At 49.8% G+C, this 14,825-nt stretch overlaps 1 protein-coding gene across 3 annotated transcripts; it reads right to left on the bottom strand.

Annotated features, from left to right (window-relative positions):
- Positions 1 to 12: 12 nt before the first annotated feature.
- CPSF1 (cleavage and polyadenylation specific factor 1) lies at positions 13 to 12,209 on the bottom strand (the record flags this gene model as incomplete). Of its 3 annotated transcripts, none has more annotated exons than XM_080939894.1 (37): positions 12,030 to 12,209; positions 7,918 to 7,945; positions 7,702 to 7,835; positions 7,493 to 7,573; positions 7,219 to 7,370; positions 6,979 to 7,125; positions 6,701 to 6,840; positions 6,510 to 6,620; positions 6,333 to 6,426; positions 6,137 to 6,224; positions 5,942 to 6,064; positions 5,788 to 5,839; positions 5,617 to 5,711; positions 5,476 to 5,550; positions 5,322 to 5,402; positions 5,150 to 5,239; positions 4,907 to 5,017; positions 4,681 to 4,822; positions 4,421 to 4,599; positions 4,203 to 4,339; positions 3,947 to 4,121; positions 3,662 to 3,868; positions 3,472 to 3,561; positions 3,238 to 3,381; positions 3,006 to 3,158; positions 2,173 to 2,289; positions 2,007 to 2,097; positions 1,838 to 1,922; positions 1,623 to 1,764; positions 1,393 to 1,545; positions 1,131 to 1,307; positions 989 to 1,055; positions 863 to 910; positions 628 to 783; positions 432 to 561; positions 221 to 359; positions 13 to 142 (listed from the first exon to the last, which is right to left on the bottom strand). In XM_080939894.1, the coding sequence occupies exons 1-37, from the start codon at positions 12,171 to 12,173 to the stop codon at positions 95 to 97; spliced, it is 4,326 nt and encodes a 1,441-aa protein (XP_080796020.1). In that variant the 5' UTR covers positions 12,174 to 12,209. The 3 variants fall into 3 exon arrangements, with proteins under 3 accessions (XP_080796020.1, XP_080796022.1, XP_080796021.1); XM_080939896.1 differs by having other exon boundaries at positions 43 to 117; XM_080939895.1 differs by lacking the exons at positions 13 to 142; positions 221 to 359 and having other exon boundaries at positions 438 to 561; positions 666 to 783.
- Positions 12,210 to 14,825: the final 2,616 nt, after the last annotated feature.

Genomic DNA, 14,825 nt, shown 5'->3' with positions numbered 1-14,825 from the left:
ATGACCACAAGCTCATCTGAAAGAAATTGTTTTCTTTGTGTTTTATACAAAACGGGAAGAGGGAAGTGTACAACAGCAGGGCGGCATCCTAGCGTTAGAAGTGAGCTGTGACTCGGTCTGTCTCCAGCAAGTCGTCCAGGATCTGTGGATGATGGGAGGTCAAGGTGTGGGTGGGAATGGCAGGTCAGGCAGATGGGCTAGGGTGAGGGACGTTACTCACAATGTCAGGCGTGGTACCTATCTTCTTGGCCAGCTCACTGCGCTCCATGGTGCTGAGGTATAAGTAACGGTTTAGGAGTTCTCCATCAAGGACATTGCGCACAGCATTCTGTAGGATGCGGCGGTCTACATGCAACATTCTGGGGTGGCAGACATAACAGGTCAGAACACATCTGGAGTACAGGGAGAGAACAGGGAAGGGGCACACTCACCGGAAGGCGCGAGGGTTGAGGCCAGCGTGGTGGGGCAGCATGGTCGTCAGTGCGTTCTGCAGCATCAGCAGTCGTCGGTACGTCTTCTCTTGCATGGGCAGCAGGAGCCCAATGCCGCCATCAAGGGTTGCTGAGGAGATGCTGTGTGAGCCAAGCTGACCCTCCCATCCCTAGACACCCCTGCCCCAGCACTCACCAAACCATGTGATATGTTTGTTTTCCCACATGACTGACTTCTTGCTGGGCCCCTCAGCAGCACCTCGGCACGGGGTCCTCCAGAATGTATTCACGTGGGCACCCACATGGAAGTCTGCCCGGCGCAGCAGGCGCATGCCTCCAAAACTCTCTTTGGCTGGACACAGAAACTCAGGTCATGGCCAACCCTTTGCTTGGTACCCAGCCCAGGAAGAAGTCAGAGAGGAACCACTCACCCTCTGGCAGATACATATACACCATAAGATTGCGGTCTCGGTCAGACACTGACGAACAGAGACTTAGAATTAGTCTCAGCTACTCACACCCCACTAGGATAACCTCCTAGGGACCCAAATACTTACCCAAGAAGCCCAACTGGGCATTGTCCACCATGAAGTCCACGCTGTATACCTCCAAAGGCTTGGCATCCTGGGAAAAAGGAAAGGACAGTGTTAGGGCAGGCCTTGGACTGGCACCCACCAGCTTGCCTGGCCCTGTAAGTACCCGGGACACCAGGCTTAGCGTCTTGCTCTCCTCCTGGTAACGCAGCAGCGAGATGCTCTTCATGACATCTGCTGCCAGGATGAAGTTCTTGACACTGATCATCTGGTGGATGTATAACTGGGTGTCAATGAAGGCCATGCCGGTCAGCTCGCTAGCTCGCAGGCTCCACAGGAAGATCTGAAGGGCAGGAGATGGTGAGCGAGCAGCTGCTACAGGCAGAACAGCTGCTACAGGAGGGGAGGGGAGGGGAGAAATAACACACTTTTTGGCCAATGGCCGACACCAGGTGGCCATTGCAGTGGCAAAGAGCAGTCACGGGCCCTTTCTGCTCCTTTTCATACAGGACCTTAAACTTGTTCTTGGTCAGGGGCTGCCCAGGCTCGGGTACCACTTCAATCACATCCATGATTAGAATCTGGAAGGGCAAAGGAATGTATGGAGATGGCAGATGGTCTACTCAGGGCTACCTACCTCCTACCCAAAGGCCCTTACCCGCCCACGGCACGTGACCTCCTCCCCCTGCATGAGGCAGGTCCCAGCAGCCACATAGCCCTTTAGGCCTGACACGGTCTCCTCACTGCGCAGTGACACTGTCTTCATGCACGTGACATGCTCCCATTCCTCTAGCTCGATCCTGCATGAAGCCAGGCTGTGTTAGCACTTCCCACCTCTGAGCAAAGGGCAGTCCCTCCTAGATCCATCCTTACCTGGCATTGGGAATGGCCTCCCAGCTGACTGGGGAGATGAGCTGGATGGAGAAGGCTTCTTGCTGGGGGTGGATGTATCTGTCATCTGTAGGGACAAAGACAGTGAGTCACCTTGTAGACAAAGTATACAGCCAAGCTCTACCCCATTCTACCCTCAAGTGTCACATACCTCTCTCAATGGCCTCAAATTCTTTTTCCTCACCAGTCATGCGTGGGATTCTAGTGCAGGGTGTATTGGTGCTGGTGGCCACAGCATATACCTATAGTGGTAGAGGGTGTCACATTCCAGAGGCCAGGCTCAGAAGGTGCCTGGGGGACGTAGGAGAAGGACAGACCTTGGATTCCACATGATAGGCAACATAGTGGGCTGTGCATCGGAGTGGAATCTTCCTGACAGGCCATGGGGCATCATAGGACAGGTAGGCAGGCAAGACGCTGATCCTCAGCTCTCCCTAGGGGTGCAGTTGGGCAGCAGAGTCAGTGTTGCCTGGGGTTGACAAGGGCAGAGCCAATGAACCTAAGCTTCCCAAAATGTTTTCTAGCTCTGTGGCAATGGCACATCAGGTCTGCCATATTGGACTGGAGAGGGTAAAGCTTTGGTAGCCTGAGAGTCTAGGCTCCCTTCATGTTGGGGCACAATAGCACAGGGCATGGGAAGACCAGGGCCAGAAGACACTTGGAGGCAGGCAGCAAGGAGGAACTGAACACAATAGTAAGTCCAACAATAGGCAAGGAGCCAATGTTGGTGACCCAGGCCACCATTTACCAACAGTTCTGTGTCATTAGCCCCTGGCAAGCATCTGCCCCCTCAGGGTCTTAATTACTGCTGCCATCTGGATGGCACAGATGGTTAAAGACTCAGAGGCACGTGACTGCCACAAGCCATACAGAAGCTTAGAGGCAGAACAGAAACTTAGTCAACTCAGCCTGACTCTGAAACAAAGTCTGAGGCTACACCAGAGCAATGAATTCAGGGTGTACCCCAAGTGACAGTGACCCAAAAAGTCAGCCTTCCACACACCAACTGTCCCAGTCTTAATCTTTCCAAGATAAGCCCAGAGATGAATCTCTTGGTCCCACTAGTGTCCACCATCTTGGCCCTTGGCTTCCACAGCTGGCCTAGGGCAGTGTCAGTGGCATTGGAGGGAACTAGACTAAGCCTCCCTACCTGTCTGTTGAAGTACAGGAAACCACGGGGACAGTTCACATTGTGGAATGGAGCAAAGGAGTCAATGGGGCCATCAATGCCCATGGGGTGCAGACGCAGAGCTCCACGGCCAGTTACCAGGAGCCAGTGAGGTGAGGGTCCACAGATGAAAACCTGGAGACAGGCACTTTTGAGTGCACTTTGAATGAGGCCCCATCTTCAAATCTAAGCCCTTACCAAGCCACCTACATACCCCCGAATAGCCATAAATATCCTCAAAGTAGCGGAAACGTGCCACACGGCCCCGGACTCCAGATCCCTCCTCAGTGCTACAACCTTCTGCCTTCTTCTTGGATGGCTTTGGCTTCTTTTCACGGAAGTTGATATTGTGGGGGACCTGTTGGAGATGATGGTAAGTGCTAGGTCTTCCATACGCTGCTGGCCTAGCCTTCTACCCCATTCCCAAGTAAGGTCTAGTCACTGGCACCTTCTTGAAACGGACTTTAAGATTTCCCTGGCCGAGCTGAGAGTCATGAGGAAAAGCTTCATAGATAAGCAACTCCTGGTCCACATGTACCTGAGGAATCCAAGCAAGACTGGTTAAGGTGGATGTATGGGGGTGAGGTGGGGGGAGCTGAGGCACGGCCCTGGGTGGCAGGACACAGGAAGGTACTTACCAGCAGGTAGGGCCTGCTCTGCCGGCTTCCCAGAGCAACCAACAACACCTCCTTGACCAAAGGCAGTTCCCCCTGGCGTGTGGCCTCCTCCTTTCGGACTTCACCTTGTGTAGTGGGCTGTCCAAATGAACTGTCCACCAGGACCCGCTGTCCCACAGGGAAGTTCTTAACTAGGAATACCAGCCGCCAGTCTGGGAGCTGGTAGATCTGCAGAGAGGCAATGGTTAGAAGTGGGAGCAAAGGCTTCTGTGTGGTGGTACTATTCGAAGTGTGTGATGCACCTACCTCCATGGTGCCATTCTCCCGCACCAGCAGGCACCAGTGAGTGGGGTCCGCCCTGAAGGGTGCAGGGTCACGATCAGCTGGTGGCTGGTTGCTCCTACGGGCCTCCTCTTTGCTGGGACTGAAGAGGGAACTGGAGTCTCCATATAGCATCTCTTCCTCATCATCCACTGTGGGGCTGAGACCCAACAGATAGATATAGATACAATCACAGCCTGCCATAGGGGCCCTGGCCTCTCACATGCCAGTCCCTACCTACCTCGTTTCTGAGCCCAGGCCTTCAACCTCTGAGCCACTTCGGCCACCCAGTTCATCACGGGTCCCACCCAGGCGGCTCTCAGTGGTGAACATGCCACTAACATCTCGATACAGGCAGAGTGCAATCACTTTCGACTGCTGTAAGAAACAGGATAGGGTTCAGACGAGGGTAAGGGACAGGCAGTGGGAAAAAAGGGGCATCAAGGGTAGGGGGCATACATGATGCAGTGGAGGCTTGTGTAGTGCCAGCCGGTGGTGGCGGCCACCATAGGAATCGCTCTTGAGTAGGAACATGGTAACATGTCCTTCAGCACTCATAATGACCACATAGGGATCAGCCACAGCACACTGCACGATGGGGGCGCCCAGGTCCACAGGGATGAAGTGCAACTGATTCACTGTGGACACAAGGTGGTTAGTCAGGTGGCTGGTACATACTGCCTGCCTTAAGACCCGCTCACACAGACCTGCCTACCTACCGCCTTCCAACAGGCGAATGCCCAGTGGCGAGACTTGGACAATATAACGATTGTCCCCAATGTTTCCAGCAAAGACAGTAGGACCCTGTGTGGCAAAGCCACTGGTGTCCAGCTCCATGATCTCCTGGCCAGTCTGTAGGATCTATAGTGACAGAGGTGAGTGGTGTCCTTTCCCGTGGGACCCTGTTCCCAGTCCCAGATTCTACTTTTTTTTTTTTTTTTTTACCATGGTTGAGTCTTCCCGGCTAAGGATAAGGAAGCCATGTCTTCGTCCATCCTCCTCTGCTTTAGGGGCACTAGGTTCCTGCTCAGTGCTCTCTGCTTTGGGTGTTTCTTCCTGATAGGGCAAAAGAGGATCAGGGCAGGAGCCAATCTGGCAAAGGGAGTGTGTGACTGTGACCTGGACCCCAGTGTCCCCAGGTGCTAAATGTCCCCTTCTGGGTTTTATTCTCAGCCCAGCCTCATCTACCTCCTCTTTCCGCACAGGAGCGATGACTGTCCACATATCATAGCAGCCAGGAAGTTCAAAGGTTGTCACCACCTGGGGCCGGATACTCTTCTGGAAAGGAGATAGGGTAGGAGTGATTGAGGCTCAGCCTCACCAATCCTACCAGGAATGTGCCACCTCTTTCCACACATACCTGCAACACGGACAGGGCCCCATTCTTCCCATAGCCGGAACAAACCACAATCTCCAGGTCTGGCTCAGGGCTGTTCTGAAACTACAAAGTGGGATGAGGACATGGCTTCCCAGCCACCCTCTCGGCTCCACGCCCACAGTCCCACCTTGGTTACCTCTTCAGAGAGGAAGGCAGGCTCGCCCACAGCAGCGTTGGCACAGGGTCCAATGTTGAGCATGCTGTCACATACCTGTAGGCACAGCAATGGTCAGGTAGGGTGAAGGTGGTGAACACCCACTGTCTTCCCCAGTCTCACCTCAAAAGAGTAAGTAGCCAGCTGTGTGCCTGACTGGGCCTCACTGCCATAAACTTCAATTTCATCCACCTCATCCTGTGGCACCGTCTTGCCTCCTGTAGCAGACAGAGTCCAGCTGAGTGCGACTCTGGACTCTAGCCCTCCCCTGCTCATCCAAGTACAGCCTCTCACCTGTCCAGCCTACTGCAGAGTCCACTCGCTTCTTCTTTGAGGGAGGCTCTTCCTGTGAGACAGGAGAAATGATTAAGCAGTCAGTCCCGAGGCTGTCTCACACGTGAGGGTCATGGCAGGACAAGCCCAGGGACCCCACACTGTGGGCACTTACCTTGTCAACAGCCTCACGGACAGAGCTGGCTGGGGGTTCCTGCAGCTTCTCTGTGTACTTGAGGAGGAGGGAATTGCCCAAGCGAGAACCTAGGAACAGGTATCCAGGCTCCATTGTGACCATCTGAGGAAGAGGTGTGAATAAGAGTACAACCAGACCAGGACCCAGGACACTCCCAACCCTATCCCTACTCACACTGGTGGTAAGGACACTAGCAGCTGCCTTGTCAAAGTGAAATGCTCGGACACTTCGCATGCCGTCAGTGATGAGGGTCAGCACATAACTGTGGATAGGGGTAAGGGCACTGAGTGGGTAAGGATACCCATGGCACGCACAGCGGTACTGAGATGTGCATATACCAGAGGTCAGGGCTCATGGGCTGTAGACTCACATCTCACCACCCTTGAGGGAGATGACCATCTTGTCGTAAGAGATGAAGGCTGCCTGTGCACAGTCCAGGGTTATCCGTACACCCTCTTGGGTACCTGTGGGGAACATGACCATGCAAACTGAATGCCTGGCCCTGCACCAGGCACATCCCACTTTGACCAAAGTGCACTCCACTCACGTAATGGGAAGGCAGTGGTGCCTGTGGTAAGACTATTGAGAGCCACACCATACGGGGGAACACTCTGGTTCAGGTACAACAGTGAGTTGACAGCGAAGATCACCACCCCACCTGGATGGAGGTAGACAGCACTGTAAGCAGCTTGTTGCTGCCCCCTGCCCCACTGATTTTCAACACAGCCATACCCTTACCTATGGGCTTGGGCACAGCCAGGGCCTGGGTACAGTCAAAAGGCAAGCTGGTAAGGGACCAAATGACTGGATGGACTTTCTGTGTGATGTTCAGCGAGATAGCCACAATGGAGCACGTGTCCTGCCTCACAGCCACCCGCCTAGAGCAGCAGGTAGGTCACCCAGAGGCAGTCACATTGCTCCCAAGACCAGTGACCCAGTCTTCCCAACCCCCACCCCAAATACCCTGCCTAGGCAAGACACCTGGAAGCCCACAGCAGAGGGCCCCACAGCCTCACCCTGGCCAGGTCTGGTTGGGCTCAAACAGGATAAGCAGGGTGGGCTCATAGTAGCCATGTAGGAACTGCAGGTCAATGATGTTGAGCAGCTTCTCATCCAGAGCCCGCACATCGATGATGTAGCTGGGCAGGAAGCTGGACCTCTGCCTACAAATCAAAGACGTCAGCAGGAGGAGGTAACAGGGCAAAAAACTCAGAGCTTAGTCCTCAAAACCATAGCCAACCCAGCTTAGTACTCACCCCTCACCCATGAGCCCCTCATGCTCCTCAGACAGGCTCTCTCTGCGGAAAGGCAGAACTACCAGCCTTGTGCCGTAGATAAGCATTGCTGCACAGCGCCCGTCAGGGTCCACCCGCACACGAGGTGTGTGCACGTTCTGCACAAACCCATCCTGGTGGCAGAGGGGACATCAGCTGGGCTACAGAGGATCTAGGGAAAGCACTGGGGTACTAGAAGGAAAATAGAAGAGGGACTTGCCAGGCTTAGCCTGGGGCATTGCTGGGCTTGGCTTACCCGAAGCTCAGGCTCCTCAAAGTAGTGTAGAGACAGGGTCTTCAGGTCATGAGTGCCTGGGTCATATTCCACCACAGACAGCTGGAGGGAGGAGGTCAGAAGCATGGCCCATTCAATACTACCTTGATCACACTGACAGATCCCAGCCCAGCACTGCTTCATGTAACACCACTGTGCCCAGGACTTCCTGCCAGACTCACACTGCTTACCTTAGCATCTTTGAAGCTGAGAAGCAAGGCATCGCGCTTGGCACCCGCAAGCTGCACGCTGGCCATGGACATGACGTTGCCAAAAAAAGAGAAGGAGGCTACCAGCTCTAGTTTCTCTCGATGGGCCTTCCCCTCTAGAGTAGAGATCAGCAAGCAAGTCAGGACTGGGTCCTGTCCCCAGGCCACCCATTCCCACCCCATCACGTGCATACTTACCTGTGCTCCCATCATTCTTGGTCAGAGCCTGGAATAGAAAGATAACAGTAAGAAGCCACACACCAGGTAGCCCTGTCTCATCCATGGACAGCCATCTGAAGGGCAGAAAGTCCACCCACGGCTGCCATCAGTGATCCTGGGGAAATCTGCATTCACATATCCTATTCATCATCCCAGTGATGATGTGGCTCATCACTGGGAAGCCACAGCTTTCCCAGAAGCCTGCCCTATGCTACACATAGTCATTCTCTATACTCTTTCTTAGCTGTGCACCCATAGGCTTACACCTGACACCACATGGCTTGAGGCCCATCATATATAACACAAGACATATGAGAGCCAAGTGGTAACAGGCATGGTAGCACATACGTGTGGTCCCAACTATTCAGAAGGTCAAGACAGGAGGATTCTAAGTTCCTGTCCAGTCTGAGTTACATGGCAAGACTACCCCAAAAAAACAGTAACAAGAGAGAAATGGGACCCTGAGCTTTGCTGCCAATTCCAGGTGCCAGGACTGTGTCCCCACAACACGTGGCTATATTTTCTACTAGGTTCACAGGAACAAACACAAGCCACAGAAAAGGACTCATTTCCCTTTTAATGTACTGGGGCTGCTCTGAAGGACAGCCTGCAGGAGCAAGGCCACCCTATCCTCCTGGCCTCCCTCTTAAGGTGCCTGGCAGCTTCAGCCTTGGTCTCCTAGAAACCTAAATTCTAGACAGATGCCTGACCAATCTTATGCCATTGAGCTGCCAGGATAGCTACATAAAGCACAACAGAAGAATGCACAAACAACAGACCAGCCTGCTCCTTCTGTATTCTCCAAAACGGTGTGTCTTGGTGGACCATGCCTATCTATCCCAGGTACACTGTCACAAATCCTTGACTGAACTGAGACCTCTGTCATTTCCATTCACTATCACCTTGTACTTCAATCTGTGGGAAAGGAACAGTCATACTGTTCTGCTGAGATGAGAAAGCAGAAACTGCATCCTTTGTTTCAAGGATCTGTCTTTAGAATATTCCACAAATATTAAAAGGAAAAAAAATGCTATCACTCCCATTAATTCCCGGTGCACAGTAGGCTGCTTTCTCCCTCACCTTTACACAGTGAGAGAAACGTCTCAATAACTAACTACAGAAATGATCCCTGAAAGTATAGTCTTCACTCCCTCACCTTAAAAACCCTTTCTATTAGGTTTTCAATGCATACTGTCAAGCCCTTGAAAAAAATCAAGTACTGACTAAAAAAAAATATATTCACATGGTTTTATGTAAAAATTATTTTAATGTGTGAAAAAACAGTACTGACAAAAATGTATAATTTTAAGCAAAAAATGTTTAAAATCTGTACATTTATCTTTGTTTTGTAAAATAAAGTCGTTTAAAAAAAAACAAAAAAAAACTTTCTATTGCTGGCCCCAGCACTCAGGGGGCAGAGATAAGAAAATCTCTTGTGAGTTTGAGGCCAGCCCAGCCTACAAAGTGAGTTCCTGAAAAGCCAGGCTTTTTAAGACAAAGAAACCTTGTCTTGAAAGACAAATAAAAACAACAAAAACCAAAAAACCTCACTCTCTATCGGAGTTGCATTCCCAGCACTCACATCTGGCAGCTCACAACCACCTGTAACTCCAGCTCCAGAGAGATGCATCCTCTCTGGCCTCTGTGGACACTTGTACTTGTGTGCACATACCCACAAACACACACACACACACACACAGAGAGAGAGAGAGAGAGAGAGAGAGAGAGAGAGAGAGAGAGAGAGAGAGAGAGAATTAAAAATAAAAATAAGGATTAGAGGGGCTGGAGAGATGGCTCAGAGGCTGAGAGCACTGACTGTTCTTTCAAAGGTCCCAAGTTCAATTCCCAGCAACCACATGGTGGCTCACAACCATCTGTAATGGATTCCAATGCTCTATTCTGGTGTGTTTGAAGACAGCTACAGTGTACTCACATATATAAAATAAAATAATAATAAAAAAAAAAAAAAGTTAAGAACACTGGCTGCCCTTCCAGAGGACCCAGGTTCAATTCCCAGCACACACATACTGCTTAAAACCTCCAGTTCCATGGGATCCAACACCTTCACACAAACATACATGCAGGCAAAACACTAATGTACATAAAATAACAGTCACTTACAAATAAAAAGAATGCTCAGTAGTTAAGAGCACTGACTGCTCTTCCAGAGGTCCTGAGTTCAAATCCCAGCAACCACATGGTGGCTCAAAACTATCTGTAATGAGATCTGATGCCCTCTTCTGGTGTGTCTGAAGACAGCTACAGTGTATGCATGTACATAAAATAAATAAATATTAAAAAAAAATAAAAAAAGAACAAGAGACTGGACTGATGGCTCAGAGGTTAAATAAAGAGCATCTAGAGGATTTGGTTCCCAGCACCCACGTGGCAGCTTACAACCATCTGTAAACATGACCACAATTGCTTCAGATAGATACTCATAGACATAAATAGTAATAAAATAATTTAACAAGTAAAAATTAAAACAAAGCTTTAAAACCCTTGCTCTCTGCCAGTCACGGCTCCATTTCTTTGCTGTTCTTTGGACCGGTCTTTTTCCAACCAGCTATCTAATTCTCTGCTACCAATTCTCCACAGGACTCAACCATCCTCACTGCCCCTGCCCCTGTACCACTTTGTCACAGTCATTTAAAGCTCAGAGCACAGAGCCACAGGACCCACTTCCAACATGTTATCCTCCTAGCCACATTTCTCCCAACTCTTGGGTGACTGTCTGCTTCTGGTCATCTCAGCTCCATACCCCCTAAGAGCCTTCTCTACCTCATGGAATGAATAGCAACACCATCCTCGTGACTGCTACGACCAAATCCAAACCTGCTGCCCACAACAGTGACAGATTCTTGGCATTACCTTGTGCTCCTTTCAAACTCCACCTCTATCCATCCTGAACCCAAGCCACAGTCTAGGCCACCATCTTGCCCAATAGCTACAGCCACTTTCGGACCAGTCTCCTGATTACTTCATTGCCAAAACTCCCTCCTTCAAGAGTGTGTTGTGGAGCCTCCGACCTGTTTCTTACCTGTTCTTTCCTTTGACCTCTATCACAGAAACAGCTTTACTTGACACCACTTTGCCTAACTGTCACCTACTTCTCCAGACTCCCTTGTCCATTTAAATCAGATCTTCTATGAAGGTGAGATTTCCCAGTTTTGCTGCCCCAGTGAAACTGCATCTCAGGAGTGATGCTCAGCCATCAAAAGCACTTGTTGCTCTCACAGAGGACCCACTTGGTGGCACAACTATTCACAATGCTGACTGACCTCCTTGGACACCAAGCATGCACGTGGTATACATACATATATACACAAATGAATATGTTTAACTTTAAAGTTTTTGGAGGAAAAAAAAAGTAGCTGCCTTATTGGCTTTTCAGTTTTGTTTGGTTTTAGAGTCAAGAGTTTCACTATGTAGTCCTAGAGGGCTTGGAACCAGTTTAAATCAGAACACCCAGAAATTTGTTTCTGCCTGGGATTAAAGGAGAGCACTACCAGGAGCCACGGAAATTGCCTTTTGCAAAAAGGCTTCCTGAATTACTTGCTGTTGCTCTAGCAACCAAAACACTCCCATATCTATCTATTGATAAATTCATTCCACATTACTACATCTACTGACATTAATCTCTCCCCAAGCAACATCCAGCCTTACTCCTTTAAGAAGAAACGTTCTTCCACCAACAAATTTGCTCAGTCTAAGAAAAAACTCTGGTTATTCTGTCTAGAAACACGCAGCCTCCTTCACTGGGTCATACTCCCAGAGACATTGTGTCGGACTGTGTGTGGTGGTACTGTTTTACTGAAAGGTCATCTCCCTCAAAGGTCTTCGTTCACTGTCTTTTCCCTGTTGCTGAGCACATGGAAGGTCTGCAACAACATCCTGAAAATACCAAAGAACAAGTAGTAGACTGTAAGCAGGGGTGTCCGGGTGAGGTAGAATGAAGCCAAACAACGTAGTAGTAATAAACCGGCTCTGGGGACCAGAGATCTTTGGCAAAACTCAGCTCCTGCACTGGAGAACCTGCCGAGATGACTGCGGTACGACCTGGGCATCTCCGTTCAGGAGACACGGCCTACCTCAGCGTCGCGGTTCAGGCGGTACACATAGAGCTGAGAGGTGCCGGCCACCACGAGGTTGCGCTCACTGTTGTTGAAGAAGTTGCAGTACATGGCAAATTCAAGCCCGGTGGGCGGGTGCGCCTGCTTGTACACCGCGTACATGTTGCCGCCTCTGTCACGCCGGAGCCGCCGACTCAGGGGACCGGGACGGCAGTGGAATCGGTCCGGCGGCGCGCGCAAACCCAGCCACTAGGTTCCGAGTTTCTGCGCCTGCGCTTCCGGCCTGGCCCCACCTTCTAGGAGAACTAGGTAGTTGAGGAACAGGGTTCCCGGCTACTTCGCATCTGCGCCTGCGCGTCCTGGCTAGGAGCGAACAGCGGCCCCTAGTGGCCGAGTTCGACAAGACCTGGTTCCAGAGCTGGTCCGGACAAACCTCTCCTTTTCCCTAAACTCCCAAGATTTGCCTCATTAGCTAAATTCCAGAAAAGAAAACAAGGGCATATAGGCTCGGAAAAGGATACAGAAACATATATCAACACACAGAGCTCTCTCACCACCCCACTCAGTAGATGAGGTGATGTGATAGGTCACCCCCTTATCACGCTAAAGATCTCCTTCTAAAAGTATTTTGTCTTTGTTTGGTTTTCGTGATTTTTGAGACAAGATCTTCCCGTATATCCCTGGCTGTCCTGAAATTCTGCATAGACCCAGCTGGCCTCAAATTCAGAGATTCTCCTGCTTCTGCCTCCCCCGCTGAAATTAAAGCTGCAGTGTCATGCTGGCACATACAGGACTTTTAAAATACAAATCTTAAAAAACAAAACTCTTGGGCTGGAGAGATGGCGCAGTGGTTAAGAGCACTTCTGCTCTTCCAGAAGTCCTGAATTCAAATCTCAGCAACCACATGGTGGTTCACAACCATTCCTAATAAGATTGGATGCCCTCTTCTGGTGTGTCTGAAAACAGCTACAGTGTACTTATATATAACACGTAAATAAATCTTAAAAAAAAAAAAAAACCCTTAACATGTGCACTCCCAGCACTCTTGAGAACTATGCACATTTGAGGACAGTCTGGTTACCCAGTGACAACCTGAGTTATGAAGCAATTGAAACATCCCTCCAAATTTAAGCATTCCTTCTGGAGACAGGTTCTTAAGACTACGGAGGTAAACAGTATAAGGTTGAAGGGTTCCCAAAATTCCCAGAGGGAGCTCTTCAGGACCTGGAACTCCCTGGTGAGAGTAGTCACGCACGTAGAGAGAGCTTTTTGTGTGTTTCGTTTGGTTTCTGGTTGTTAGTTGTTTTTTTTTCTAGACCTATCTCAGTTAACCCTGGCTGTACTGGCTACAGGGGCTGGCCTGGAACTCAGAGATCTGCCTGCCTCAGTCCCTAAACCTCTTTTAAAAAAGATGAACCACCATGCCTGACTTTGGGTGAGCTTTTTGTTTTGTTTTAGAATTATTTACTTGTTGTATGTATACAAGTACAATATCTGTATCTATATAGAGAGATATAGATAGATTTAGATAGTATGCATTCAGACACACCCAAAGAGAATATCAGATCCTACTACAGATGGTTGTGAGCCACCATGTGGTTGCAGGGAATTTGAATTCAGGACTTCTGAAGAGCAGTCAGTGCTCTTAACCACTGAGCCATCTCTCCAGCCCCTGGGTGAGTGTTTTGATAATACAGCTGCTTTTGAATCATCTGCTCTCCTGTAAATATAACTCTCTACCTCTACTGCTGTAAGTAGACCCAATAAACTCATTAAATTACGTAGTAGTTTGCCAAGTTGGACTTTTGTAAAGTCATTTCTTTCCTTTGGTATAGGATCTATCTGGGTTAAAGAGCCACCTTCCCACAGCACTCAGAATGCAGAGGTAAGCAGATGTCTGGGAGTACAAAGCTCTCTTTCATCTGGTTGAATTCTAAGCCAATCAAAAATACATAGTGATACCTGGGCAGTGGCGGCACAGGCTTTTAATCTCAGCACTGGAAGGCAGAGGCAGGCTGATCTCTGACTTCTAGCCCAACTGCTCCAGGATAATCAGGACTACACAGAAATCCTATCTAAAAACAAACAGATAAACAACCCCCCAAAAAACTAGACAAACTAATTGAAGCCAGCTGCTAGTGGACTGGGAGTCAGCTTTGCTTTACCTGGCTACAGAGCTCACAGACCCCAGAGTCTTCCTTCCTGCTTGCAGCTGCTCTGCCCTAGAGAGCTAGTATACCATAGGCTCGGGGTCAGCAGACTTAACTCTTCTAGAGGATGATGCTGATGGCCTGTCTCAGTAGCTAGAGGAAGGAGCTTCAGGGTTGTCTGGGCCGGCGGAAGGTTAACAAGGTGAGGACGGACAACATGCCCTCCCCCTTCCTGTAGCCCAGATGCTCTGGTCAGTGGTGGTACACTCCTTTAACCCAGCATTGGGGAAGCAGAGGCAGGTGCATCTTGTAAGTTCAAGCCTGGTCTATATAGTTTCAGAACAGCCTGAGCTACACAGAGAAACTCTGTCTGGAGAAGCCAAACAAACAAACAAAACACGGTAAGATGTATGAATGTGTAAACAGCAACAGCAAACATTGCAAATAAAGCAACCACTTGGTAAATTCAGCGCCCTCCTAGGTTTGCTTTTCACTTTTATTTTGAGGCAGGGTCTCTACATAGCTCCACCTATCCTGAATATTTTAAAAAATATTTTAATTTATTTTGACACAGGCTCATGCTATGTACCTTAAACTGGCTTGGCACTCGTAAAAACATTGCAGGCCAGAACTGACAGAAATACACCTGCCTCCACCTCTCCCA

This window comes from Micromys minutus, assembly GCF_963924665.1.
Source record: "Micromys minutus genome assembly, chromosome: 27".
Classification (NCBI taxonomy): Eukaryota; Metazoa; Chordata; class Mammalia; order Rodentia; family Muridae; genus Micromys; species Micromys minutus.
This window is presented reverse-complemented; position numbering and strand designations above follow the sequence as displayed.